Below are 13701 nucleotides of genomic sequence, written 5' to 3' on the forward strand. Positions count from 1 at the left end.
CCAGCTCTTTACAATATATGTTAACGATTTGGATGAAGGAATTGAGTGTAATATCTCCAAGTTTGCAGATGACACTAAACTGGGTGGCAATGTGAGCTGTGAGGAGGATGCAAAGAGGCTGCAGGGTGACTTGGACAGGTTAGGTGAGTGGGCAAATGCATGGAAGATGCAGTATAATGTGGATAAATGTGAGGTTATCCATTTTGGGGGCAAAAACACGAAAGCAGCATATTGTCTGAATGATGGCAGATTAGGAAAAGGGGAGGTGCAACGAAACCTGGGTGTCATGATTCATCAGTCATTGAAAGTGGGCATGCAGGTACAGCAGGCAGTGAAGAAGGCAAATGATATGTTGTCCTTCATAGCTAGGGGATTTGAGTACAGGAGCAGGGAGGTCTTATGCAGTTGTACAGGGCTTTAGTGAGGCCTCACCTGGAATATTGTGTTGAGTTTTACTCCTAATCTGAGGAAGGACGTTCTTGCTATTGAGGGAGTGCAGCGAAGGTTCACCAGACTGATTCCAGGGATGGTTGGACTGACATATGAGGAGAGACTGGATCAACTGGGCCTTTATTCACTGGAGTTTAGAAGGATGAGAGGGGATCTCATAGAAACGTATAAGATTCTGACGGGACTGGACAGGTTAGATGCGGGAAGAATGTTCCCCCGATGTTGGGGAAGTCCAGAACCAGGGGACATAGTCTTAGAATAAGAGGTAGCCCATTTAGGACTGAGATGAGGAGAAACTTCTTCACTCAGAGTTGTTAACCTGTGGAGTTCCTTGCCACAGAGTTGTTGATGCCAATTATACTGGATATATTCAAGAGGGGGTTAGATATGGCCCTTACGGCTAAGGGGCTCAAGGGGTATGGAGAGAAAGCAGGAAAGGGGTACTGAAGGAATGATCAGCCATGATCTTATTGAATGGCAGTGCAGGCTCGAATGGCCTACTCCACCCATTTTCTATGTAAAACACAAGTTTTGGGACGTAAACACACAGAGAATAGGAGTCGGCTATACAACCTATCGAGCCTGCTCCACCATTCACTCCGATCATGGCTGAACTTCTACCTCAACTCCATGTTCTTGTTCTATCCCCATATCCATTGAGAGTCCAAAAATCTCTCCTTTGAATATACTCAACAACTGAGCATCCACAGCCCCCAGGGATGGAGAATTCCAATGGTTCGCAACTCTAGGTGAAGAAGTTTCTCCACCTCAGTCCTAAATGGCTGACCTCTAGACTTCGGCCAGGGGAAACAGCCTCTCTGCATCTACCCTGCCGAACCTTCCAAGAATTTTATATGTTTCAATGAGATCACCTCTCATTCTTAACTCCGGAATATAGGCCCATTCTACTCGATCTGATATGTCATGTGCGTACTCTTTCAAAATTGAAGCCAGTGCTGATCCTGGGAACAAAAGTGAGCGAGGACCACTTATCTTGGTTTTAATCATCCTACTGAGATTATAAGTCTTTGATAGTCAAAGCTAAACCTGGTGTAAAATTTCATTGGTATGTACTTATACGGTAATTGTAGATATTATTTAATTTGAAAGCAAGATGAAGCCAATGTCATCCTCAGTGCACTAGGCACAACCGCTCTTCCAATGATTCTGGACCTTCTGTTTTTTGTCTCTACCTTTCATTCATCTAACTTTATAAGAACATAAGAATTAGGAACAGGAGTAGGCCATCTGGCCCCTCAAGCCTGCTCCGCCATTCAACAAGATCATGGCTGATCTGGCCGTGGACTCAGCTCCACTTACCCGCCCGCTCCCAGTAACCCTTAATTCCCTTATTGGTTAAAAATCTATATATCTGTGATTTGAATACATTCAATGAACTAGCCTAAACTGCTTCCTTGGGCAGAGAATTCCACAGATTCACAACTCTCTGGGAGAAGAAATTCCTTCTCAACTAGGTTTTAAATTGGCTCTCCCGTATTTTGAGGTTGTGCCCCCTAGTTCTAGTCTCCCCGACCAGTGGAAACAACCTCTCTGCCTCTATCTTGTCTATCCCTTTGATTATTTTAAATGTTTCGATAAGATCACCCCTCATCCTTCTGAACTCAGAGTAAAGACCCAGTCTACTCAATCTATCATCATAAGGTAACCCTCTCATCTCCGGAATCAGCCTAGTGAATCATAGAAACATAGAAAATAGGTGCAGGAGCAGGCCATTCAGCCCTTCTAGCCTGCACCGCCATTCAATGAGTTCATGGCTGAACATGAAACTTCAGTACCCCCTTCCTGCTTTCTCGCCATAACCCTTGATCCCCCGAGTAGTAAGGACTTCATCTAATTCCCTTTTGAATATATTTAGTGAATTGGCCTCAACTACTTTCTGTGGTAGAGAATTCCACAGGTTCTCCACTCTCTGGGTGAAGAAGTTTCTCCTCATCTCGGTCCTAAATGGCTTACCCCTTATCCTCAGACTGTGACCCCTGGTTCTGGACTTCCCCCAACATTGGGAACATTCTTCCTGCATCTAACCTGTCTAAACCCGTCAGAATTTTAAACGTTTCTATGAGGTCCCCTCTCATTCTTTTGAACTCCAGTGAATACAAGCCCAGTTGATCCAGTCTTTCTTGATAGGTCAGTCCCGCCATCCCGGGAATCAGTCTGGTGAATCGTCTCTGTACCCCCTCCAAAGCTAGTATATCCTTCCTTAAGTAAGGTGACCAAAACTGCACGCAGTACTCCAGGTGCGGCCTCACCAATACAGTTGCAGCAGGACCTCCCTGCTTTTGTACTCCATCCCTCTTGCAATGAAGGCCAACATTCCATTCACCTTCCTGATTACCTGCTGCACCTGCAAACTAACTTTTTGGGATTCATTCACAAGGGCCCCCAGGTCCCTCTGCACCGCAGCATGTTGTAATTTCTCCCCATTTAAATAATATTCCCTTTTACTGTTTTTTTTTTCCCAAGGTGGATGACCTCACATTTACCAGTATTGTATTCCATCTGCCAAACCTTAGCCCATTCGCTTAACCTATTTAAATCTCTTTGCAGCCTCTCTGTGTCATCTACACAACCCGCTTTCCCACTAATCTTTGTGTCATCTGCAAATTTTGTTACACTACACTCTGTCCCCTCTTCCAGGTCATTTATGTATATTGTAAACAGTTGTGGTCCCAGCACCGATCCCTGTGGCACACCACTAACCACCGATTTCCAACCCGAAAAGGACCCATTTATCCCGATTCTCTGCTTTCTGTTAGCCAGCCAATTCTCGATCCATGCTAATACATTTCCTCTGACTCCGCGTACCTTTATCTTCTGCAGTAACCTTTTGTGTGGCACCTTATCGAATGCCTTTTGGAAATCTAAATACACCACATCCATCGGTACACCTCTATCCACCATGCTCATTATATCAAAGAATTCCAGTAAATTAGTTAAACATGATTTCCCCTTCATGAATCCATGTTGCGTCTGCTTGATTGCACTATTCCTATCGAGATGTCCCGCTATTTCTTCCTTAATGATAGCTTCAAGCATTTTCCCCACTACAGATGTTAAACTAACCGGCCTATAGTTACCTGCCTTTTGTCTGCCCCCTTTTTTAAACAGAGTTGTTATATTAGCTGCTTTCCAATCCGCTGGTACCTCCCCAGAGTCCAGAGAATTTTGGTAGATTATAACGAATGCATCTGCTATAATTTCCGCCATCTCTTTTAATACCCTGGGATGCATTTCATCCGGACCAGGGGACTTGTCTACCTTGAGTCCCTTTAGCCTGTCCAGCACTACCTCCCTAGTGATAATGATTGTCTCAAGGTCCTCCCTTCCCACATTCCTGTGACCAGCAATTTTTGGCATGGTTTTTGTGTCTTCCACTGTGAAGACCGAAGCAAAATAATTGTTTTAAGGTCTCAGCCATTTCCACATTATTAAATCTCCCTTCTCTTCTAAGGGACCAACATTTACTTTAGTCACTCTTTTCTGTTTTATATATATCAGTAAAATCTTTTACTATCTGTTTTTATGTTTTGTGCAAGTTTACTTTCGTAATCTATCTTTCCTTTCTTTATTGCTTTCTTAGTCATTCTTTGCTGTCATTTAAAATTTTCCCAATCTTCTAGTTTCCCACTAACCTTGGCCACCTTATATGCATTGTTTTTTAATTTGATACTACTTTATTTCCTTGGTTATCCATGGCTGGTTATCCCTTCTCTTACTGCCCTCCTTTTTCACTGGAATATATTTTTGTTGAGCACTATGAAAGAGCTCCTTAAAAGTGCTCCACTGTTCCTCAATTGTGCCACCGTTTATTCTGTGTTTCCAGTCTACTTTAGCCAACTCTGGCCTCATCCCACTGTAGTCCCCTTTGTTTACGCATAGTATGCTCGTTTGAGACACTACTTCCTCCCCCTCAATCTGTATTACAAATTCAACCATATTGTGATCACTCATTCTGAGAGGATCTTTACTTGGAGATCGTTTATTATTCCTGTCTCATTACTCTGGACCAGATCTAAGATAGCTTGCTCCCTTGTAGGTTGTGTAACATACTGTTCTAAGAAACAATCCCGTATGCATTCTATGAATTCTTTTCACATTAATGTGTTTCTGCTGGATGATTGCTGCAAATTATTGCACTGTTTTAGACTATCTGGTCAGTTTATCAGAAAAATTGGGACACAAATACCACAAGCACCCTTAACTCAATGCAAAACCTCAAGACTACCCCGTGCGATTTGATTTGACCAATTGATATGCAAGTTAAAAACCCCCATGATTAGACTTCACTTGGGTTCTCTGTGCCACTAGGTTAACTTGCATATCTGGTTTTGCATTGAGTTAAGGGTGCTATGGTATTTGTGTCCCAATTTTTCTGATAAACTGGCCAGATAGTCTAAAACAGTGCAATAATTTGCAGCAATCATCCAGCAGAAACACGATGTGAAAAGAATTCCCTGAAGTTGGGCTTCTTGGTTTTTCTACACCTGTTGCCTGATTCTTTCTACTTCCTTCACAGGAAGGATTTGAGTTCAAAAAGCCAGTTCGTCCAATTTCTAGAAACCGCCTCTCTACCTTCTATGGTGGGAGCAGACAAGATCAGAGGCCGAATTCTGCACCTGCATTGATGGCAAGTAACTTAACACCTCGTGAAAGGATTGTTGAACAGATAAGACCTCGAGGTTGCATTTCAATGGAGTAAATGATGCCTTGAAATGCTTTTATGTTGCAGTATGTTTCGGCAGGCAGTAATATACTGGCTTCCAGTATCATTTTCCCCACTTTGTCATCTGGCACTGTACTTCCTTGGATGTTGGGCAGAATCTAACTAGCTCTTAAGACAACTTGTGTATTTATATAGTGCCCTTTTTCTAATGCATAAACTGTCCCATGGTGCTTTACAGTAGATGAACAGACCATTAGCAATGTCCCCTTGAGCTTTGTTCTGTGCAGCCTATCTCTTTTAATCCACAGTCCCTTCAAATTTCTGCACATGTGCAGTATTTACAGTGGAAAAGTCAGTGAGCAGTCTGCGCGAGGCTGTTCCCATTATTGCGTGGCTGTGCAGCTTAGAGGAAGCATTGGCCATGGAGAGAATTAGAGGTGTTTGGAAATTAAATGGTCTACTTGGCTTCTCTTGCCCTTCTCTCTCCTTTCTCCCCCCCCCCCCCCCCCCCCCCCCAAAAAAAAAACCCCATAAATTTCCACAACCATTAGAATCCGGTTCTTGCTTGAAGGAATATTTCTGGATCCACCCTGTCTGGTTGAGCCCATTTGTCTGTGTGGTCACCTCACTCCTTTTACAAATAGCTGCTCTTGCTTTCCATCTCAATCCCACTCTACATCTGCCTGATCTCTTCCACCTACAATGTGATTCCAACACCCAATGCTACTTCTCTTTCCGCCCCCCCCTGCATTTTGGAGTGGCCATTACATTCATGCTCCATTCCTTTTCCCTCTTGTGCAGCAGCTGATGCAATGATTGCCCTGCTGCTTTCTACATGTTGCCTGGGATTCCAGTGCTTCCATGTGGGATTTACATGTGCCCTCTAACCTCATATACTGCTACTGAAATCCTCCCATATTGGGGAAATCCAACCTCCAATTGATGACTGCATTGTTGAATATCTCGTCAGCCGTTAGTAAAACTAGTCTCAGCTGTGGACTTTGTGCTGGAAGCAAATTTTGATCTTTAGCTGAAAAGCTGTGTAATATGTAAAAACAATGCTGCTTTTTAATATAGTTTTCGCCTTGTATGGATGATGGGTCAGCTGATATTGGTAGTCCAATCCTTCTGCGCCGATCCTCACTTACCTCTTCTGTTGACGATGAAGATGATGGATTTTTGGAGTTGCTTGATGAAGATATTGAGGTAAAGCATTTGGCTGTTTCTAAACCCATTGAATTGAGGGAACTGTCTCAATATGAACAACTAAAATGGAGTCTCTGCAGTGATGGTCATTGTCTGCTGTCACAGGCATAAAAACCATGGAGCTTGAGATTGGAACTATGTTGTAAATTCTTGTACATTATTCATTTGAACTATGAATTACCCAGTAGTCCCATTATAGGTTTATCCTTACAAGCTTGGATTATGTTTGGAGAGCATTTTGAGCTATAGCCCAGGATGGAAGTACTGGTTACATGCTAGTTGCTGTTGCTGGGAACCATTAGAGATGTTGGGCTAAGTATCTCAGTATCAAGTCATAGTGGTTTGTGGTTGTTATCCGTGCACTCATGAACATTGAAAACCCTGCACTGCAGTATTGCATTGACCGTTAGCCGAGCTTACGGTTAGAGTAGAAGGATAGTGTTGGTTGCCACCAACTGGGTCTACTAGCTAACTGTTTTAAGAACATAAATAGGAGCAGGCCAATTTTGCCCCTCGAGCCTGCTCCACCATTCAATAAGATCATAGCTGATCTGATCATGGACCCAGCTCCACTTCCCTGCCCGCTCCCCATAACTCTTCGCTCACATCGCTCAAAAAATCTGTCTATCTCCACCTTAAATATATTCAATGACCCAGCCTCCACAGCTCTCTGGGGCAGAGAATTACATAGATTTACAACCCTCAGGAAATTTCTCCCCTGTTTTGATAACCTTCTGACTGGTAAGTCATGAGATCTAGCTTGCCACTATACCAGAAACATTTCATGTAAGGAAGGCTAGAATGTCCATGTCCACTCCCCAGTCCTGTGCTTTTGTTTGTTGAATATTGAAGCATAATCTTGTCTCCTGGTCTTTGTTGACAGAATGATACTGATGTACCTTCTGGTATGGCCAATTTGCTGACTGCTCCACTCGTGACCAGAAAGGAGATCTCAAAGGAAATTGTGAATGATGTGGTGAGCTTGTGGCTGTTTGGTAACATTGAGCATTGGCAGATTTGAATGCTTTGCTTCAACCAAAAAAAATGTGCCTGCAGTTTGAAAATCAAATTTCTTTCTTGTTTTAAGGGAACTCCTAATAAACGGTCCTGCGATGACTTCTTCAAATCTCCCATGTCGGGCCATGAAATGCGGCCCATCCTGAAGCGGGTAGATCGGCCCAAAGATGAAGAGACGCCGGTGAAGAATAAGCGGAGGAGAAGTCTTGCAGGCACAACGGTAGAGGAGGCAGGTGACGAAAAAGCGGTAAGCTGGCGTTCCAGCAGGAGGTGCAGCTGAAGTACAGAATTATGGCGGGGGCATTAATCAGCTTGAGGATCTCAATGGTTCAGTGAGGTGTTTGGATCCGTGTCCAAAGTGAGGCTATTAAAATATGATGGGTTTGAGGGGGTAGCAACTGCTGCTGTGGACAAGCAAGGATTTTATTTTATTTTCTCCACGGCAGATCAATTGTTTCAATAAAGTGCTTTTCACAGAGCTGTAAGCTGGCAGGGCAGGAGAGATCAAAATAGTCAGCAACTTTTTGAATGTGGTTGTGGGCTGCGAGCTTCACCCTTAACGTATTGCAGAACCAGTTAAGGGAAACAGTCTTGTAGTGACGTGGCAAGCTTCATGCGTGGAGCAGTCAATGTTCTCGCTGCAGTACCTTTTTAAGCTAAACACCCCATAACCCCCTGTGCTTTCTATTGCATTACTGAAGCAGACTCACTTGAAGCTCAGTCCTATTAATTAATCATAGAATGGTTACAGCATAGAAACATAAAAAATAGGTGCAGGAGTAGGCCATTCGGCCCTTCGAGCCTGCACCGCCATTCAATAAGATCATGGCTGATCATTCCCTCAGTACCCCTTTCCTGCTTTCTCTCCGTACTCCTTGATCCCCTTAGCCATAAGGGCCATATCTAACTCCCTCTTGAATATATCCAATGAACTGGCATCAATAACTCTTTGTGGCAGGGAATTCCACAGGTTAACAACTGAGTGAAGACGTTTCTCGTCATCTCAGTCCTAAATGGGCCACCTCTTATCCTAAGACTATGTCCCCTGGTTCTGGACTTCCCCAACATTGGGAATATTCTTCCCACATCTAACCTGTCCAGTCCGGTCAGAATCTTATAAGTTTCTATGAGATCCCCTCATCCTTCTAAACTCCAGTGAATAAAGGCCCAGTTGATCCAGTCTCCTCATATGACAGTCCAGCCATCCCTGGAATCAGTCTGGTGAACCCTCGCTGCACTCCCTCAATAGCAAGAACATCCTTCCTCAGATTAGGAGACCAAAAACTGTACACAATATTCCAGGTGAGGCCTTACTAAGGCCCTGCTCCTATACTCAAATTCCCTCGCTATGAAGGCCAACATACCATTTGCCGCCTTCACTGCCTGCTGTACCTGCATGCCAACTTTCAATGACTGATGAACCATGACACCCAGGTCTCGCTGCACCTCTCTTTCCTAATCTGCCATTCAGATAATATTCTGCCTGTGTTTTTGCCCTCAAAATAGATAACCTCATATTTATCCACATTATACTGCATCTGCCATGCATTTGCCCACTCCCAATCTGTCCAAGTCACCCTGCAGCCTCTTAGCGCCCTCCTCACAGCTCTCTTCGCCACCCAGTTTAGTGTCATCTGCAAACTTGGAGATATTACACTCCATTCCTTCATCTAAATCGTTAATGTATATTGTAAAGAGCTGGGGTCCCAGCACAGCCCTGTGGCACTCCACTAGTCACTGCCTGCCATTCTGAAAAGGACCTGTTTAGCCCAACTCTTTGCTTCCTGTCTGCCAACCAGTTCTCTATCCACGTCAGTACATTACCCCCAATACCATGCGCTTTGATTTTGCGCACCAATCTCTTGTGCGGGACCTTGTCAAAAGCCTTTTGAAAGTCCAAATACACCACATCCACTAGTTCTCCCTTGTCCACTCTGCTAGTTACATCCTCAAAAAATTCCAGAAGATTTGTCAAGCATGGTTTCCCTTTCATAAATCCATGCTGACTTGGACTGATCCTGTCACTGCTTTCCAAATGCGCTGCTATTTCATCTTTAATAATTGATTCCAACATTTTCCCCATTACTGATGTCAGGCTAATCGGTCTATAATTACCTGTTTTTTTTCTCTCCCTCCCTTTTTTAAAAAGCAGTGGTCCTAGTACCAACTCCTGGAGAACACTACCGTATACTTTCCTCCATTATGGAAAAACAACTGTTCACCACTACTGTTTCCTGTCGCTTAACCAACTTTGTATCCGTGCTGCCACTGTCCTTTTTATTCTATCGGCTTTAACTTTGCTGGTAAGCCTATTATGTGGCACTTTATCAAACGCCTTTTGGAAATTCACGTCAACCGCATTGTCCTCATCAACCCTATGTTGCCTCATCAAAAAACTCGATCAAGTTAGTTAAACTAACAAATCAAGCCTTGAACAAATCTGTGCTGGCTTTCCTTAATTAATCCATACTTGTCCAAGTGACTGTTAATTGTGTTCCTGGTAATTGTTTCTAAAAGCTTCCCCACTACTGAGGTTAAACTGACTGGCCTGTAGTTGCTGGGTCTATCCTTGCACCCTTTTTTGAACAAGGGTGTAACATTTGCAATTCTCCAGTCCTCCGGCACCAGCCCTGAATAAAGGAGGATTGGAAGATTATTGGCGAATCCTTGCCATCAGAATGCATAAGCTTCATTGACCTCTATATGCAGACACTGAAATTTTGCTCAGTTATTTTCTCCCTTCTCTCCTTCCCCTTCACCACCCCCCCACTATCAACCACTGCCATGTGCCATTCTCCTCCCACCCTGCCCTTCCTTTACCCATTCCACTGCTCCAGCCTACCTTTTTTTTTTCTGTTGATTTAGTGCTCTGCTTTCTCATTGCTGCTGCCTGAGGTTTAAACACTGAGTGAAGTGGGAACATTTAGCTGGGCTCTGGGCTGGATTTTCAGGTTTGGTTGGGGGTGGGGGGGGGAGGTTTCGGTAACAATGGTAGCGATGTGTGATAATTACTGTTCACTGCACTACCGAATTTAGGCCAAGCCTTTGGCCTTTGGTGTCTGTGCCAGGGGCGCATCAGTAAGGGAGGCGTTCCACAGTTATTCGTGGGCAAAGCGTGAGTTTTGGCAAGTTTAGTCTGGGGTCATTTGTGCTGTGAAGGAGGCCTTGGGAGGCAGGAAAAAAAATCCAAGAAGCATTCCAAACATATTACCAAGACCCTTAACTAACGAATCGCTACAAAAAAACAAAACTTTAACTTAGCTTTTTTGCAGGTTTTTATACTTGCCACTGCTGGCAGGGCTGCGCAGACAGGTTTTACCTTTCTGAGCGAGGTGTACAGGTCAGGAGACTGACGAAACTCGGACGGTAACGCAATCCGCGTTGTTACACGTCCGGCGCAGCTCTCCCAGGCTTTGCGAGCGGGTTTTCGCCGTGGAGGGTGAAAACGCAGCTAAAGTCCAGCTCGTTATCTGGTAGAATGTCCAGTTGCTATTTATACCTGAGGCTAAGTTTCAATAGTTGAAGTTTAGCGGTAATGTTTTTTTCAGTTTGCTTGTGTTAACTTTATCACTGTCATTGTAAAGCCTAGTCCGACTGTTCATTCCTAAACTGAGCTGACTTTCTGCTGTACCCGTCTAGAAGCAGCACTCTCTGATGCGGTCCAAGTCTTTTTGTGATGCTAAAATTGAGAAGGTGCTTGAAATTGATGATGGCAGACGCATGATTGGAGATTTCACAAAGGTATTGAGTTTTTACAAATTTGCCCCCCCCCCCCCCCCCTCTCCCTGGCATGTGCAATCTCTCCTTCACTTATTTTTGTTGGATTTTTAAAGCCGGTTAAGTATAGGAACTGTTAGTGGCTGAGATGCTTTTAAAGTGGAAAAGTTGAATTGGATTAAAATCTCCAGTTGCTGATGCGAACAGACCTTGGTGTGCTTATTTGGAATTTATCCAAGATTCACAGAAAAAATAAATACAAGTAGGACTTGGCTGTCTGGGGAGTGCCTGATTCACAGAACTTGATGCTAGAGCCACAGATTGGACACTCACAATTCATTTGGCTAGTGGGCCTTGACAGATGGAGTCCAACGTATATTGACCTAATTCAGTGAGTCATTAGATAGCTGTCAGGAGCAGGAACCCTGGCTGTTTTAGTGTCAAGAACATAAGAAATAAGAGCAGGAGTAGGCCATTTGGACCCTCACGCTTGCTCTGTCATTTAATAAGATCATTGCTGATCTGATCTTGGGCTCAGCTCTACTTCACTGCTCGCACCCCATAACCCTTGACTCCCTTATCTTTCAAAAATCTCTCTTTCCACTATAAATATATTCAATGGCCCAGCCTCCACAGCTCCCTGGGGTAGAGAATTCCAAAGATTTGCAACCCTCTGAAAATAAATTCCTTCATCTGTTTTAAATGGGCGACCCCTTATTCTGAAACTAAACCCCCTAGTTCTAGATTCCCCCATGAGGGGAAACATCCTCTCCATCTACCCTGTCAAACCCCCTCAGAATCTTGTACGTTTCAATAAGATCACCTCTCATTCTTAACTCCAATGAGCATAGGCACAACCTGCTCAACCTTAAGACAAACCCTTCATCTCTGGAATCAACCTAGTGAACTGCCTCCAATGCAAGTACATCTCAAATGAGACCAGAACTGTACACAGTACTCTAGGTTTGGGCTTACCAACACCATGTGCAGTTGTAGCAGGACTTCCTTACTTTTATACTCTATCCCCATTGCAATAAAGGCTAACATTCCATTTGTTTTCCTAGTTACTTGCTGTACCTGCATGCTAACTTATTTTGTTTCATGTATAAGGACCCCCAGATCCCTCTGTACTGCAGCATTTTGTAATCTCTCCATTTAAATAATGTGCTTTTTTATTTTTCCTACTGAAGTAACCTCACATTTTCCCACATTATATAAACTCCATCTACTAATTTTTTGCCCACTCACGTAACCTATCTATATCCCTTTGCAGATTCTTTGTCCTTTTCACAACTTGCTTTTCTACTTATCTTTGTATCATCAGCAAATTTACTACAGTATATTTGGTTGCTTCAGCCAAGTCACTAATATAAATTGTAAATAGTTGAGATCTCCAACTCAGTGGTGGTGCCCTGATGCCTTCACTCTTTAGAATTTCATAAAGTGCTGTTTAGTTCGAGCAGTCAGTATTTATCCTCCACACTAGCAGTAGTCCTAATCCCATGTGCCTGTATTTTCTCTCTTTTATTCCCCTGTCTTGAACCAACCTCTTAAATGTTGACATAGTCTCTGCTTCAATCACTAACTCCAATAGTGCATTCCACAGCCTCCACTCCAGCTAAACCAGTCCTCACTTGCTTGCATTTAATCTTGTTTCTTTGTCTCCTCTTTCTAGACCCATTTAATGACTGTCCCATTCCTTTGTGATTCAATGACTATCAAATTGCTCTGTAATCTCTTATTTTCTAATGAAAACAGCCCCAATTGTTTTGCGATGATACCATGGACTTTCTTGGCATCTAGATCTCAGTACTCCTCACGGGTACTTACTCACTAAACCATCAGGTTCCATCAGCTAGTGTTGCAGTTTTAGAATATATTTCAGCGATCCTGGAAATGTGCAGTCTGAAAGAGATGGGTCCATGCTCAAAAATAGTTGTGCAGTCCCATTCTCAGAAATAAGTTGCTATTTAATGTAAGTCTGATTGGAGCGTGGGCAGGTACAGCAAGAACGAGGCGAAGGAGCGGCGAGAGAATGTAGAGGGATGTGATCGGGACCTGGAAGAGGTGAGGACCCAGGGGTAGCATGGGCCAGCCCACACTGCGATATGTGTGCGCACTAGGTCCGTGCAGCAGAGCAAGTCTCCAGTCGTCTTGGGTAATCCTTGCCACTGGACCAAGACCTAGCTCTGTCAAGCCTGTGTAGTGGCTGGTGTGCAACGGCCACCACACGTTTATAAAAAAAAAAATCCACACACTGGAATATTGGGTCCTTCATTGAAACACCTGTGAACTCATCCCTTTTTTGCATGGAAGCAAGTCATCCTTGTTTCGAGAGACTGCCTATGATGATTATCCGAGAAATGCTATTGAACTACCACAGATGTAGCCTTGAAAAGTCATGGTCTGCTAGTTGTTTAAAGGCCCTCCCAAAGAATTGATTATTCCTGATTCGAAACTTGGTTTTCAGGTGTCCCATACATGTTTTGAACTGGAACAGGAACGGTAGCGTCTGACTGAATTCTAGTTGTCCTAACTGTGGGCCTTGACAGATGGAGTCCAACCTATATTGACCTAATTCAGTGAGTTATTAGATAGCTGTCAGGAGCAGGAACCCTGGCTGTTTT

The 13701-nt window shown here is 43.7% G+C and overlaps 1 protein-coding gene across 1 annotated transcript in view; it reads left to right on the plus strand.

Moving 5' to 3' along the window:
- cdc25b (cell division cycle 25B) overlaps positions 1 to 13701 on the plus strand; it is a 52453-nt gene that overhangs the window by 21510 nt on the left and 17242 nt on the right. The window contains exons 7-11 of the mRNA XM_070866815.1: positions 4988 to 5098; positions 6212 to 6340; positions 7224 to 7316; positions 7428 to 7604; positions 10997 to 11098. Of these exons, the coding sequence (XP_070722916.1) occupies positions 4988 to 5098; positions 6212 to 6340; positions 7224 to 7316; positions 7428 to 7604; positions 10997 to 11098 (612 nt within the window). The remainder of the gene's footprint in view (positions 1 to 4987; positions 5099 to 6211; positions 6341 to 7223; positions 7317 to 7427; positions 7605 to 10996; positions 11099 to 13701) is intronic.

Source organism: Pristiophorus japonicus, chromosome 2, assembly GCF_044704955.1.
Source record: "Pristiophorus japonicus isolate sPriJap1 chromosome 2, sPriJap1.hap1, whole genome shotgun sequence".
NCBI lineage: Eukaryota > Metazoa > Chordata > Chondrichthyes > Pristiophoridae > Pristiophorus > Pristiophorus japonicus.